Below are 16,151 nucleotides of genomic sequence, written 5' to 3'. Positions count from 1 at the left end.
GATGAAACTTTAAGGCAGATGACTAACATTTGGATGCTTTTTCCAGCACGACAGTGTGAAGGCTTATAAGGAAAGATAATGCAAGTTCTAGTGTCCATGGGTAAAGGAACATGAGCACCCTGTGTGTATTGGGATCTATATGCTCTTATCCAACTCCGGGGGCTGAAAGGGCATGTATTTATTTTTGTGTGTTCTGCAGACACCTTTGATACAGTATCTCAGCGTCACACAACGATGATTTCTGCTTCCCAATACCCCCGCGAAAAAAAAATAAAAAAAAATTTGCTTTTTGGGTAGCAAAAGCAGCGGAAACGTTTCTAACGCCTTTTGAACTCCCGCCAGCCAAGAACTGAACCCGGAGATCTTGCACGGCCGCCCTTTATCCTTGGTTTAAGTGAAAACCGGCTGCTCCTTCGGCCCCGGGGACGCCCCCGCAGCCCCGCTCCCTCCGCCCCGCTCCCGGCGGGCCCGGCCGGCCGCTGGGGGGCGGTGCTGGGGGGCGGTGCTCGGGCGGTGCCGCCCCCGCCCCCTCGGTGCCGCTTCCTGCAGCGCGGCCGCGCCGCCGCTTCCTGCTCCTCCCCGCGGCGCGCCGGGAGGGCGAGTCGGCCATGGCCGCGCTGGCGGCCCTTTCAAACGCGGCAGCCGGCGGCAGCAGGGGGTAATGACTGGGAAGCCTCCCGCCCCTGCGCCGGGACGGGGCGGCGGGTGAGGCGGGGCGGGCAGCGGGGCTGCGTTGGCCCCGGCGCTCTCCGTGCCACGCCGCACCGGCAAGAGAGGGGCTCGCTCTTGTCTCGGTTGCCTAGGTGGAAACGAGCCTGTTCTTTTCCTGGGCCTCCGTCTGCGCTCCCAGCCTCACCTCCAGGCCCAGGGGACCGGGGGGACAGGTTGGCATCGCCTTGCCGTGGTACCCGACCCCGTTGCGAGGGAGTGAGAGGGACCGGGGATGCGGGAGACAAGGGACACCCCCGGCTGGGCTGAGATGGGGGGGCGTGGGTGTCCTCCCGCGTCCCCCGCCTGGCTTGGGGCACGGAGGGGCTTGTGAGGTGGCTCATTGCCGTGGTCCTGCCAGGGAGCTGATGTCCTTCCCGGCCCGGGAAGGTGACGTTTAGCTCGGTTAGTCCTTCTTCTTGAATGATGCCAACAGACCCGAGGAAAGCAGGGTGTCGCCAGGGGAAGAATAACGCTTTCAAGTACATAAAAGTTTATTCTAAGCTTGGTCACATTTCTAGGCCAAAAAGCGGTGATATGGGTGGTAGTGACTCACCAAGCAACAAACAGTGCTTTGCTCTCAACTCCCCTTTTGCCTCCTAGCCTTCAAAATCAGTATTTTGGTGTGATAAACTCTGCTGTGGCAGTTACCATGCAGAAGAGATGTGCATCTTCTGTGTCCCTTCGGGAGTGAAGACATCCCATTTAATTAAGCATGATGGGAGCATTACTGTATAGCTGGTTTGGTGGATTGGAGAAAAGGAGTAGTTGCACATGCAGTCTGTTGCTGTATCAGAAGCAGTATTCCCCTGGCTTTGGATAATATCTGTCTTCATAGCTGGTTTGAGATAAGTGGATTAATGAAAGGGCATGAGAAGTGTTTGTGTACACCCTTTCTTGTGTAGTCCTCATCTGATTCGTTTACAGGCTGCTGCATAACACAGGTTGTTCCTCTTCCCCGGTGGGACCACTAGTTATAGGAACAGGCATGGAGTAGAGTGTGCTTTCTAAGGCCATAATTCGTGTGTTTTGCCTTTTTGGTGGTACTTCTGTAAGTAGTAGCAATAGATAGTATTCCTACTAGTCTTACACCTTTGCCTTTCCAATTGGCTTTGGGGACTGTTTTGCTGTATGTCCCTCTCTTTCTTTCTGGTTTCAGTTTTCCAGTTAGCACTGGAGCCTCCTAAATGGTGTCTGCCGCTCCTTTCTCAGGCAGACCTGACTGGCTTTGTGCAGGAAAAGTCCTTGGAAATCTGTACCAGCTTCTCTGAGCAAAAGTGTCTGGAAGTTCTCCAAGATTTGAACCTCGAGAGGATTACAGTAAGTTGGATTTATCTATTCAAGTACAACTCAGTTGACCTGATAAAACTCCAGAGATGTCCATACAAGTCCCTACCATTGGTCTGCGTAGCACTTTTTTCCTGTATCACTGACAGTATGCTCACACTTTGATTTTTTTCTTAGAATGTTATTGTAGCATGCAATGGAGGTGTCTTAAAATGATAAGCCAAATCAACTTATTGAGAGCTTCCATATATTTATTGAAGTGGGCCATTCTGCTGCTACTAATGGTCTGAAATTCACTCGTCATGTGGGATTTGTACAGTGCTTTTCATGTCCTGCCCCAGGTGCTTCATGTTATAATGAAATGGTTTGGCTAGTGCTGTTAGACTTAAGAAGCTAAAATGTGAAATTCTGTTATCCTTGCTCGTTTATTTGTGATGGAGAAGCTGAGGCTGTAGGACCAAGTTTGAGGAGCTTCCTGCAAAGAGGAATTTCTGTTCTGGTAAGGAATATGTTGCTTTGGATTAGCTGGAAAGGAGCCTTGCAAGTTTTTGTGGCCTTTTCAGCTTGAGAGGACTTTTTGCAGTTACTGACATGAAATTAAATTCCAGGTGTATTTGTGATGGTGGTGTGTATGTTTGGATTGTTGTGTTTTGTTTTGGTTTGTGTTTTTTTAAATCCTGTGCCTTCAAGTAGAAAAACGTATTTGATTGAGTTATTTTTGATTCTGAAAATTGTTGGTGGAACTTCAGAACAGGTGTATGCTAGTGAAGGAATTTTTCTGGGGAGTTGGGAAAGTGGGAGGGGAGTGAGGATTTTTTAATCTAATTACTTGTAAACTGTTGTTAAACTTCTCTTTCTGCAAGCAGTTGTTTATGCCACCTGGGTTCACATAGGAAGAAATTTACTTTTAATTGGTTGTGCCTTTACATGAATAGGGAGATTGAAGAGAACAGCAGTCTCTAAATGAGATTTGGATTGCTCCTTAACATAATAAGGTCTTTAAAGCCTCAATCTACTTATATTCTATGTGCAGCCTAAACCTATTTGGGGAGAGAGACCAAAGAAAAGATTACTTCCTTACTGTATCTTTAATGCACACCCATATTAAGATTCTGTACAGTAAAGTATAATAAGACCTACCCCGTCAGTTGTCTTTATTCCTGGTATGGCCCAACACTAAACTACACTAGTCTTATTTTAATGAGTAGCTGATAGGAAGGGAGAAGTGTGCTATTTACAGCTATCAGGATAGTGGTGTGCAGCTCTACAGTTGATGCAGAGAATAGAAGTGGTGGGAAGAAAATAACCGGCAAGAAAACTGATGCCATACTATTTGGGGAGTGGACTTAGCAGATGTCTTCATCTACAATAGCAATGATTTAAATAGTTTCATCTCTTCTTCACCAGACAGCGTAATAGCTCTGTGAAGTCCTTTAACTTTTAACTGAGAAGTACTTTTGAAGAACATGGTGTAACTGCTGGGTTTTGTGGAGAAGCAAGGCTTTAGTGGTGGCTGAGTGTGTTTCAAGCAATGATGCTGTCATTTGGGATGTGGACATCCCTGAACAGGGGGTCAAGGGTCTAATGTGAAAGTTCAGCATTAAGGTTTCAGACTATTGCACAGAAGCCAAAGATCATATGTGGGCAGGTATGAAATGAAACAGGAATTGGGAGCCCAAGTATGTGGGCAAGGCCAAAGTTTCCAGGACCTAGCTCATGTTGCCTGCTGTGGAAGTAAAATACTGTTGGAGAGATGAGTAAGAACTGTTTGTCTCAAAGAACAGCATTGTTTAAAATTAAAAGGTTTGTGATTACTTACATAAAATGAGAAAAAATGTGTTAACCAGTGTTATTTGGAAGTTTTCTGGTCTCAGATGTGAGGAGAGCTGCTGGAACAGAGCTTGTAGGAGTTCAATATGCCAGTTGGCAAGCTAGTGAAATCATGCACCAGGCAGTTGGATAACTTGTGCACAGCATTGGTTACTGCATGTTTACTGCCTTCAGGTAGTAAGTACAGGAGATGCCAAGCACCATGAACACCTCTGATAAGGTACAGCAATACTAAACACAGACACAGGAAGAGAAAATGTTAGCTCTGATCTGACAGTGGTATAAATAGGTGACTCTTAATTTTTCAGCTTTGTAATTGGCTCTTCTACAGCTATGGGACTCTTCTGGTTTTAGAAGGGAACTTAAGTCTGTGCAACCTATAGTTTCTTTCCTTGGGGGTAGAAGCCAACTCTCACTTTGAGTATGGTTAACTGAAGATGACAGAGAAGGAGAAGGCAGCTTTCCCACTGAGGCGAGTATATCTGGAAAATGTAATGGTAGGTAAGTGGCCAACTTCACACTGGCTTGATCCCAGCATGCTGTGGGAGGGTGAATAAAGCTCTTCTGAGTTCCCTCAAAACTTGAGGCAGGTGACATGGGGGACCATATGCCCATACAAGCAGAGCATGAAACTGGCAATAGCTCATTTGATTGCCTTCTCATGTAGTCAGTGCAGTCAGTGTTGTAGATGCCCCATGTGGAGCTTAACTGCGTTTCCCTGTTTCTTGAATTTTCCTGCCTCAGTTCAGGGACTGTCTCTAAGCTTTCTAAAAAAAAAATCTGTATTAGTTATCTGTCATCATCCGTGGCATTTAGACTTGTTGCTTTTTCATCCTCTTCCCTGCCTCCCCCTCTGCAGTGAATCACAGAAGGACTGTTTTTCTTAGTCATTAACTGTAGGTGTTTGCACACCCCAGCGCAGGCATCTCAGGAGGAAAATTTAGCAGACAGCTGTCTGGCAATTTGGAAATAAATCAGAAGTACTTTTGTGGGTTCTAATTAAAAAAATTATTTTTGTAAACAAAAAGTATACATGTAGTAACTATAAGGTTCTTTTCTACAAATAAGAATTTTTTTGTTGTTGTTGTATTCAGTATGAGAAGGGGAGGTGGTTATAACTTATTTCACTGCAAGTGACTTTTTTTTTCTTATGATACCCTGTTTTTGATATGTATCTCACAGATACTTTTTTGGTATTGGCTTTTATTTTCATCTGTAGAACCCCATTTTAGCTTCTGACCGTGGCTTGACTGTTCATGGAGAGGAGAGAGTTACTCTGAAATAAGTTTTGTGCTTTGAATTGATATCTCACCTTACTTCAAATTAACTTTTATTGCATATATAAAAGCCTTTAAGAGCAAAGTTACCACTCTTCTCAAGAAGATTTAGTAGATTAATAGCATAATGAAAGTTGGAGTTTATGTATATGAGGCCAGTCCTAACTCACTATGTGCTTGTAAGAACTGACACTATTGATGAGTGCGACAGAGGACAGATTCTCTGTTGATCTTATCTTCTTTGATCTTGTGGATCAAACATGTTTGAAACTTCTCCAGATTTCTAAAGGACTGCAACAAACACTTTAAAGATGATCTAATGATTTTTTTTCAAATGGAAAATCCAAGAAAACAAATAAAAAAGAACCCCAAACCCAACCATTGAAGCACCCTGTAAAGACTTAGCCATATTACACATCTCTTTCTCTTCTATTTCATGATTTCCTATGCTGTTTTTGTATTTGCTATATGGTTGTTCTGCTTCTTTCAGTGCACTGTTTGAAGACAAGTAGACTTGGACTTAAGGATGTAGGAGCAAATACTACTCTCTTCATGAAAAATACCTGGTTTCCAAGACTAAGGAACTCATCTCCCATTCTTGTGTTGATATGGAGAGTTAAATAGGTCATCCGCATTGGATGTCAGGAAATACAATTAAGTTTATAAAGCAAGCGTTACTTTTGCCACAATCTTACTTAATGCACCAACATAAATGTTGAGATATTTTGAGACTCTGCCCTTGGCCACTTGAGGTGAGAGGGAAATACTACTGGAAAAGGCCTTCCAGATGAGTATTTCTTTCTACATGGACTTTTGGGTAGGCTCTGGAACTGTCATGGTGATATGCTGAGTGTTCAAAACTGGCAGTGAAATTTAGAATAGTGTTACTTAGTGAGGGGGTTGCTGACCTCCGGTGAGAGACTATGTGCTATTGGCTGTTTCCTTCTTACTTGTAGTGATTCAATGGGTAGCTTCCAAAATTACCTGGAATACTAAAGAATACCCACCTAACTGAATTAGTTGAAGAAGCATGATGGATATAGAAATTGTAACCTAAACACCTAGTTGGAAAACAGTGAAAGCTAACTATTTGAAAAGTGTACCAGTGCCTGCAAAGGAATGGATCAGAGATCCGTCTGGCTTGGATGTTACCTAATTTTGGAAATCTTAGTGTTACTGTTTTTTGTTTCTCCCATTCACGTATTAAACTGTGATATAAAATGGAAACATGATTTTCATACCTCTGAGGTAATGAGAATAAATAACTAATTCAGAACTGTGATAATGACTGTTCAGGTATAAAGAGCAAAGGAAAACGGAGTGGCTGGATGAGGTTGCAGGTGTCTCAGCACTGACAGTGAAAAGTCACCTGGGAAGCTAATAAGGTGCGTAATATTTGTTGTGTTCTGTGGAGATTTGTGTTTTTGTGTGGTAAATGTGTATTCTAACCAGTCACATAATGGAATTTTGGTCAGTGGAATAGCACAGAAACACTGACCTGTTACTGACCAAGATGACTGGTACGCGAATGTGTTTTGCAAGCAAGGTTTTTTTTGCAACAGTGGTTTTTGATGTGGACCTCTTACCACTATGGTGCTGAAAATTGTCACCCAAATTTGTGTTCTACTTCACAAGGAAAACTTGCTGAAAGCCATTTATAACAATAGTTGTGCTACTAGTGCGTGAGCCAAAATGAAGTTTGATTAAAGGGCGTTTTGCCCTTAAGTTAAATGGCACTCTGCAAAATACTTATCCACTTTGTATTGTGCAAACATGGGACTTTAAGGCTCATAAGTGGTAAGACTGCATCAAAGGTCAAGGTACAAAAAGTTGGAGAACACAATGTGAAGAATGATGAAATTTTACCAGATAGGGGTAAAATATGCTTCTGAGTTTTATGATTATGGAAATAACTTATGATTTTATTTCTTTTCTTGTTAAGTTTTTTAAGTTTTGATTTTCTGGCAGGTAAAATTTTGAGGGTACCTAAAATTTTTTAACTAAAACTGATAAATGTGATTATTGAAATCCCAGGCCCAACTACTGCCAAAAATTCTGTAACTGTTTAACTGAACTGCAGCTATTGTAGGTATGAAACTTGGGTCAGAAGAAAGTGTATGTCTTTCCTTTTCACTTTTGGTAATTGTTTTATGCACTTTCTATATACTAATGAGCAGTTAATTCAAAATAATAGTTTTTAATGTGCATACAAGCAACGGATAGTCTTTAAAGGTGAAATTCTAGATCAAAATGGACAATTGTCTTGTCCTTTCCCATCAAAACTGTATGTGAGCTCACTTTACTAGATTTTAATTCGATTTACTGTGCTGTTTAGATGGATGGAGGAAAGACAGGCATAGCATATATGATACCCAATAGTATGTTTGAGAACAGTACTCATTCTGCTAGGATAGCTTTACATGCAAACCAACTAATTACCTCCATGTGAAGAGAAAAGTTGTTTGAGAGGTTATAGTGCTGGTGTGTTTGTTTGCTTAGTTGAAAAGATGGTTGAATGTGTGCTGCTGTGGCCTAAATTCTTGGATGCCGAGAAATCCAAACTCTCTCTAGAGGAAACTTTTGTGATTGGTGAAGACATTATGAGGGCACATTTGGCAGTGAGTTAAAGGGCTGAATAAGAGAATACAGCTTCAACCAAATGTCCTATTTCTCTCTTCTTGCCTCTGTTTCAGATGTCATCTCTACCAAGGAGGGTGAAATCTGAAGCCAAAGCCCTTAAATCAGAAGAACTACCTTCATTTCTTAATTCGTAAGATCATTTTTTTTCTTAGGATTTTTTTTTAAAGATTTATGCTAAGCATGAGCGATGGCCTAAGAACAACACAGTTTCTGAGAGGTTGATTAAAGAGTTTTCATGCACACAACTTTAATTATAAAACACAAATTACTTATGCTTCTTCATGCTCACAGTGAAGGTACCGTGAAAGGGAATTGCCAGTTCTCCAAACAGAATCAGATGTGTACACGTCCCCGGAACTAGTTTCATAAAAGTAGGTAAATTGTTCAAGCCATTAGCTCTGCAGCAGTGTGAAAGACCTGTATTTGTTGAGTCTACCTAGCTTTCTGGTAATTTTTCCTGTTTGCTTTCTTCCATGCCAGAAAACTCATACTATCCTGTGTGTGTGTATTTTTTATTCTTATAGGCAATATTGTTAATTCCTTTGTTTTTCAGGAGCTCTGAATCAGAGGAGGAAGAGGAGGAATGGGAGCCAAAAAGAAAAATCGCCAAGACACCTTGTTTGCCAAAGAAAAATGAGGCAAAAACTAAAAAAGCTGCTGTTCCACGGTCAGCTGGGGCCAAGAAAATGGTCAAGAAGGTAGCAATAAAACAGGAAATGGTGAGTATCTATAAGCAAGAGACACTTAATTACTGAGATTGTCAAGTAACTTGACCAGAATTTTTGCAGCTCTGGTTCAGTTGGTTGCCTGAGTCTGATTGGCTTGTATGATTCAACTGTTCCTGTAAATGTTCAGTAAGTTGGATAAATGTGGCTTTCTTATGCTTGGAAGTGTCCATGATCTAAGGGCTGCCTTGAAAATTTTGGTCAATGATAATGGGATGTGGTTTTCCCTGGAGATCTTTCAACAATGTAAATAAATAATGCCTGTGTTCTTTCTGTAATATCTCTGGTTTCTGTATTGCACCTTTGACGTCTTCTACCTTTCCACTGGCTGGGTAGCACAAAAAAAAGAAACCTGTGCTTATGTTTTCTTGCATGGCTGTCCAATCCAGTTAGGATTACAGTTTTAATATTATTAATATTAAATGTTATTCTTTTGGAAATCACTTGCTTCTGTCAAATATTAACATCAGAGATCACACCATGGCAGAAGCCAGTCCTTCTGCCTTCTGAAGATGATCTCCTGGGAAATTCAGGAAAGAAGGTGTGGCTTGTCCAGGGTTAAACTGTATCTTGACAGAATGAATCTCAGTTCTGGTTCCCATGCTGGGAACCTAACTCACTAGGAGAGTGCTTACCTGCCCTGCTGTTTTCTCTTTTGTTGAGATGAGTGGAGGGAAAGACTGTAGGTCAGTGTCTTCTGAACCGGAGTCCAGCTAAATTCTTTCCTGCATAATTTTATTTGATCTTTTAAATCACAGTTCTGCTGGGTGTGTTTGTATCATTTCTCCATGAAAGGTATATTTCAGGTTATTTGATTTCTGGCTTGTCATTTCACTGCCAGACAGGGACATCACTCAGAAAAATGATGTCTGGTAGCAAGTCTTTCTAGATTTTAAATGAAATGTTGAACCACTTTCTAATAGTCAGTGCTTAATATGGTTTCAATGTCTTTTTTGCAGGATGTGTCCTTGCCCATTGCACCTATAGAAGATAATAGAATGCAGCTTCTAACAGTTAAGGAAGAAGATGTAGGCACTAAACCGAAAAGTTTAAATCAAAAACCAGAAGAGCCTAAAAAAATGGAAACAAATTCATTCCAAGGGAAAACCAAAAAGAGTTTAGGGAGTGATGAAAAACCCTCAACAAGTGTTCCTGTAGTGGGGAATCAAGTGAAACATGAGAAATGTGAGGAGGATTTTGCATTTGATGAACCACCCTCTAAAAAGATTAAGTTGAATGCATGTCCTGAAGGAAAGCCAGTTAAAAATCTTGGAGGCAACAAAATAAAAGAAGAATTTGAAATGAACTGGGATATTGTACAGGTATGAGATTTTTTCTGAGTTATCAATGAAACTATTTCGTACATAATTAGCATTTAGAATCTTAACATAAAATTTCAGTCCTCTGAATTAAGTAGTCATTTAACCTCTGCTTAAACTGTCATAATACATGTATAAATATAAATGTTTGGTTGGTAACTGTTAAAACTTCAGACTTCAGCATTCTGGTATTTGTGACTTAGGCAGTCTTTAGTACAAAGCCTGTAACAGTTTGCCTGTTTCACCTTTGTCAGCACATGGATTTTTCTGTGGATGTACTCAACCGAAACTCCTGCAGGAAGGGATGCTGAAAGATGTGGGATGTCTGTGTGCACAAGTTCAATTTAAGATTTAGTTAGTGTGGATTGTTTCGTTATAGAGACTCATTTGAGAGTGTTTATGGTCCCATCACGGAGGAGACCGTGTTCCTCGCACAGCAGTGACATCAAGGGAGATACCGTCTTTGTTTTTGTAGGATGTTAACTTTGAAACTGTTCAGGTGAAGACAGTTTTAGGATAACTCTTGTGCTGGGAGACTAGGTGTGGTTATGGAAGATTTTAATATGAACAGAATGGGAATAGTTAGAACACATTTTATTCATCTTCCTCAGTACTCGCTGCTTAAGAAGACTATAAAATTTTGTTCAGGAGTTTCCTAAAATATTCCTGGAAATACAGATGGAGAATTTGATCCTTGTGTATTGCTGCTCTAAAAGCAGTAACTGTGATTGCACAGGTGTTGTTATATTTTAGGCTTCAGGATAAAACTTTTGAAAGGCTTTTATATCAGCCATCTATGGGATTAACTGTAGTGAAGTGCAAACAAACTCTGACAGTTAAAATGTTACTAAGATAAGCTGCTTATATAGTTTTTAATTGATTCCACATTGATACACTATAACTTTAGAGAGCTCAATTTGTACAAAATCATGTTTAACTTTGTGAGGTTTCGTTTGTCTTAGTAGTATCATGTTAGTTTCCTGTTATTGGTTGAGTGGGATTTGGATCAGCTCTGGCTTTGTGGGTTTTGTTTGTTTGTTTAGTTTAACCATGATCTATGTCAGTGTTGGCTTAAAAAAAAAAAAGTTCCAAGTTTTCGGAGTTGCCATGTACAGTTTATTGTCTTTCTATTTTGTTTATAATTTTGGTTTTGTCTTTGTTCTGTTCTCAAGAGGCACTCCTTCCTTCTTTTCTTTTACTGTGGTTACAAGTTTCTGGAAACACTGGTTTCTGCATTTCTTGCTGAAATACTGGATGTGGTGGCTTGATGCCTGACATCCCCTCTTAGGGAGGACAGTAGTCCCTATTGGCCAGTGGAATATTCTGAGAGTGGTTTTGAATGTTGAGTGAGAGGCTCTTTAAAACTATCTACCACCTCTCTTAAATGTGTTTTGTTTCTTTGCTGTGTTTACTTGTTTTTTCTTTTCTCCTTTGACAGGCCTTGTCAGAAATAACTAACGTTGAGCCGTGGGTATGTGCAAACTTAATTAATCTCTTTCAAGAAGAAAACACAATTCCTTTTATTGCTCGGTATCGAAAAGAGCTCATTAATAATCTGGAGGCCGATGCCTTGCGAGAAGTGCAGCAAACCCTGGAAGAGCTACGGTAAGTTAGCACAAGGAAGTATCATGGTGGGAGGTAAGTAACAACTGACTACCGCTTCTGTGTCCCTCTCTTTGGCACTTTGTACACACTATAACTATAAAGGAACTTAGAAAAAAAAAATTATAAAACTGAGATAATTATGCTTGATACCTGTCTGGTGTTTTGTTGATTTTTTTCAGTTACTTGGGTTCTTGTTGTGGTTTTTTTTACCCTAAGTAACAAGAAATCTAGCATTATGAATTGCCAAAGAAAAACTAACATCTTAATTTCCTTGCAGTTTATTACAACTGCACAGAAAAAAGCTTGTACTAAAAGAGTAGTTTATAGTTGCTGGAGATATGTAGCCAGATGAGATGTAAGCTGCATCTTAGAAAAACATCTTGGAAAAAGATTTACTAAGAATCCCTTGACTCTCTGCTTGGAGCCCGGAAGCCTCTAGCGAAGAGCCCTTCTTGGAATGTACCAGCAGAGCAGGCAAAAGTCTCCCAGACCATTGCAGCAAAGAAATGATTAGCAAAGCTTGTTGCAGTGATGGGTGAGACTGCTTTCATTCCTTCTTGCTTTTGGGTGGCTCCATGTTCTTGAGATGGCAAGTGCACAGACTTGCCAGCTCTTCGGTCATCATGGTACCTTCCTCCCTGTACACCTCGATATCCCCTATCAAGAGATTTTTTTCCAAAGAGGGAAGGTAGCCTGAGAGAGTTTTTGTCTGAACAAGTAATTTAAATAACAAAATATCTCTGCTGCTTGCAGTTGCTCATGTGTATCTTATTGAAGACCTAGGAGTTCAAATCTGGTACCCTGTACTTTATGCTGCAGAACTATCTGTACATGAATTGGAGTAAGTGCTCATCAGCCTGGATTTATCTTGGGGCCTTTTTGTTTGACTTCTAGATCAGTAATCTTGTAGAAATGTACGTAGCAGTATTGGCTATCAGTATTGTTTTTCTTAAAGTTACCACAAGTTATTTTGATACAGTTTTGAACTAATTGGAGAAAGAGGATAATGGTTAGAAACTTTCGGATTATCAGACTTGATTTGTTGAGGATCAGTATGAGATACCATCTTCAGGGATTCCAGAGAGTTTCAGCAGTGTGATACACAAGGTCACAATCAATAGACTTTTTAATTCATTGTGAAATGTGACTTTAATATTAATCTGTTGCATTTTAGTACTGTTGCAAAGAAGACACATACAACGATACAGAAGCTGAAGAAAGAAGGGAAATTATCCGGTGGCCTTTTGAAAGCATTATTGAATTGCAGAACTTTGGAAGAATTGGACCACGTGGTCAGTACTCTGATCTCTTTCAGATCATCCTTAGTTTAAATGTAATCTTGCATAACTAAACATTGCATAATGTCAAGTACATAGAGTGACTGACATATTTTCTTGCTTTTTAATTATTATGGTTTGTTCTCTTTTTTGTTATAAGTCTGCACCTTATAAAACTGGGAGCAAAGGCACCAAAGCCCAGAGGGCCAAGCAGCTGGGATTAGAACCTGCTGCTCTCTGCCTCCTGCAGAATCCTGTGGAACTCAATCTCTTTTCTTACATTAGACCCAATACCAAAGGTAAGTGCTCTTCTATGCACAGTAATGTTGTAAATGTCTGAAAATATTTTAAGAGGGAAATTACTTAAATTGTTCTGGTGTTGCTGGACAACTTTAAATTCAACAGCACTTTAAGCAACATGTGGTAAGAGTTTGCATTTAATACCATGACCCTCCAACCTTTCCTCTCTCTTAGTAAATAGTAATAATTATGGTATAAAAGAGGCAGGAGTCTGGAGAGCTTACAGTTGACACCTGTATTTACTGGTAAGAGAGAGGGAACTGCCCCACATACCTGAAACCTCTCCATGGTTCTACTTGAATTGTTTCGCGAACAGTCGATGCTGATGGTACAAGAGGCTTATGCTCATACTCTGAACTGAAGGAAATGTCATCCAGCAAAGCATCTCTTAATGAAAACTGGCCTTGGTGATTGGGAATGAGCAGGAGAGATTTTGTTATTGAATGACTGTAGGGACTGGAGATGTGATCTCTGAAATTTGACCAAGAACTTTTAACAACCTGATTGTCACATATAGACTGCAGAATTGTGTGTCTTCGTGGATGCAATTATGGGTGAATCTGTAGGGGGCAATCTCTGACAATAAAATGCCAAGATTGCTGCAGCCTTCTTTATGATGTTAAAATAGAGATGTACTTCTATTCTTCCCTGCCCCAACAGATACCTTTGCAATTTCAACTTAAAGATACTGAACCTCCTTAGTAAGGCTGACTCTTCCTCTTCCCACTGCAGTTTATTTTCTTTAAATATTGCTTATAAAACTCTGCTAATTTTGCATTGAAAATCAGTTACCAAATAGTTTGATTTTTAATTAACTGTGTTTTAGCATATATTGTTACTTCATACAACAGTATATTGCAGCCACGCATTGACTATTCTGGCAGAGTCTAAAGAGCCAAAAAAAAATCCTCATGGTGGAAGTTGAAATAAATTATTTAGAGTATATTTAGAAGGAGGTGCTGTTTGTTGCAGCATAAACATTAGCTTTTGAAAATCAGTACACTTATTTTTAATTTTGTGCTAAAAATAATTCTGCTTAGGTTTATATAATGGTTTGCATTTGAAAGGCCTCAGCAATTGTATACATCTCTGAACTGGGTCACTTTTATCAACTTGGGAGCCAGTTTGACAACCTATATACAGTTTGAGATCAGAGTGAATTTGCAGTGCAGAAAAGTTTTCATCAAATCTTAAAATTTCATTCTTTCAAATTCTCAATGTTTTTCAACTTATACTAAAAATAAACTGAAATAAAAACAGCAGTTCATGTTTCAAAGCCAGACCTTGGAAAGTTAAGGAAGCAACCTCACCAGAAAATTTAATTCTGCCTTTTAGTTGTATGAATGATCAAATACTTCTCCAATTACACAAGCATGTGCTGGTGTACACAGTAAAATACCCATGGAAACGTTATGATTATTTTTTTAATTCTGTCTGGATTTGGCTTATGCTATTTCATTCAAATTCTCTACTAGAATTAAAATAATTTTGCCATGCAGAGTTGTGGTACTTTAGTGTCTTAATTCATGTTCAAATTGATGCATGTCTTAAAATTCTCTTAGGTTTGTGTTCTGACATGACATTACTTTTACCATAACTTGTAAATGTAAGGATCCAAATTTTATAACTTCTGATAAGTTCAGGCATTTAATAATGTATTCTTATTCTCACTTTTTTTTTCTTTCTAGCGGTTAAGTTTAGCTTTCTTGTCTTAAAAAAGGGCAAGATGAATTTTTTGTAGTGTGTAACTTTATAGCCCAATAAGAAGCAGGATTCTGGATTCAATATAATGAATAGCTAGAGCTATGCAATTTTTTACAATGGTGCTAATAAAGCTCTTTTAAGATATTGGTAGTCCATCAGACAGCAAAATGAAAAATAATGTGTGCTGAAGGAGACAGTTAATGCTGCATTTGCAAGCTCTAGGGTTCTTGCTTTTTGCTCTGAAGCATTCTTTACTGATTGTTGCTTCAAACAGGGTTAGATAATATTGAATTAAAATACAAGATGTTGGTTTTGTTTCATTGTCTTCTGGTTCTGGTCCAATTCAACCACTGTGCAAAGGGGAATAATGTGCCACTTCTTCTACCCTTTTGAATTAAGGGATGGTTCTGCCTTTTGGAAATTACCTGAGTAATTCTGTTATCTCTCCAGAGATAAGAAGACATTTATAGCTTCATGTCTTTGAAGACATTTTATGACTTCAGTCATTCCTAAGAGGGACTGACAGTATCCTGACCTCAAAAGTGTTGTTGTGCAAACTCCTGCTACAAACCAGTGGAAATATAAAACTATTACACAGAAAAAAGACAAGATTGCCTGCGAAGAATTTTTAGGCAGTTTCCATATCAGTAGCAAAATGTGTAGACTTCTGTTGTAGTTACTAATTTTATTAAAATTTCAAGAATTATATTTAAAGATCCAACTTTACTATTGTAAATAATTAATTTAAATCATGAATGTCAAGATCCATTAGCATCAAACTCAATAAAATGAGAGAAAAGTGATTTTTTTGTCATTTTGTCTTATGATACTTCATTGCTCACTTTATGCTCGTTAAAAATAGAATAGTTTCAGATGTTTTGGAAAGGAAGTTTAGTTGATAACAAAATTTAATTAATTAGGATTCTTTGAAACCTCTGCAAGTCAGTCAAATATCTTTAATCAGTTATCTTTCAGCTTGTATGTATTTTCTTAGTGCTTTTGCAGTTGTGTAATTTTTTGTATTGGTTTTTCTATAATTATTAACTGTATATTATATTGACTGTATTCTATAATTATTTTTTTCTAAGGGCTTGCAAATATCCAGGAGGTAGAGACCGGAGTACAGCATATTTTAGCAGACATCTTTGCTAAAGATAAAGATACACTGGATTTTATCAGGAAACTGTAAGTTTCATTCTTACTTTCTAAAATTTTCTGGTTACATGGTAAGATTCAGTCTCCTGGCATGCTGATAGAGCTTTTTTTAATGACATGAAAGCTGTGTTACTGCAAGGTGTAGGTCCGTTCATGTGTACATTCTCTGCTGTAGGCATGGTGTGATGCCGTGACTCCCAAAGAATGTAAAATTCGCTGTGGCTCTACTACAAATTCAGCGGTTCTCCCTTGCAGTTAGTGACTCATAAGGGAATTTTCCATCCTTGCATTTTCTTCAAGCTGTAACTTTTCAGAGGTGCATCT

At 39.4% G+C, this 16,151-nt stretch overlaps 1 protein-coding gene across 1 annotated transcript in view; it reads left to right on the top strand.

The window, feature by feature from the left end:
- The first annotated feature begins 1,867 nt into the window (after nucleotides 1-1,867).
- SRBD1 (S1 RNA binding domain 1) overlaps nucleotides 1,868-16,151 on the top strand; it is a 125,531-nt gene continuing 111,247 nt past the window's right edge. The window contains 9 exon segments of the mRNA XM_050316273.1: nucleotides 1,868-2,028; nucleotides 6,399-6,487; nucleotides 7,796-7,872; nucleotides 8,296-8,461; nucleotides 9,427-9,789; nucleotides 11,225-11,391; nucleotides 12,566-12,683; nucleotides 12,829-12,967; nucleotides 15,761-15,857. Coding sequence (XP_050172230.1) covers nucleotides 7,796-7,872; nucleotides 8,296-8,461; nucleotides 9,427-9,789; nucleotides 11,225-11,391; nucleotides 12,566-12,683; nucleotides 12,829-12,967; nucleotides 15,761-15,857 — 1,127 coding nt within the window. The 5' untranslated portion in view covers nucleotides 1,868-2,028; nucleotides 6,399-6,487.

The sequence above is a fragment of the Myiozetetes cayanensis genome, unplaced genomic scaffold (genome assembly GCF_022539395.1).
Source record: "Myiozetetes cayanensis isolate MyiCay16 unplaced genomic scaffold, myiCay2020 scf2-11, whole genome shotgun sequence".
Taxonomy (NCBI): domain Eukaryota; kingdom Metazoa; phylum Chordata; class Aves; order Passeriformes; family Tyrannidae; genus Myiozetetes; species Myiozetetes cayanensis.
This window is presented reverse-complemented; position numbering and strand designations above follow the sequence as displayed.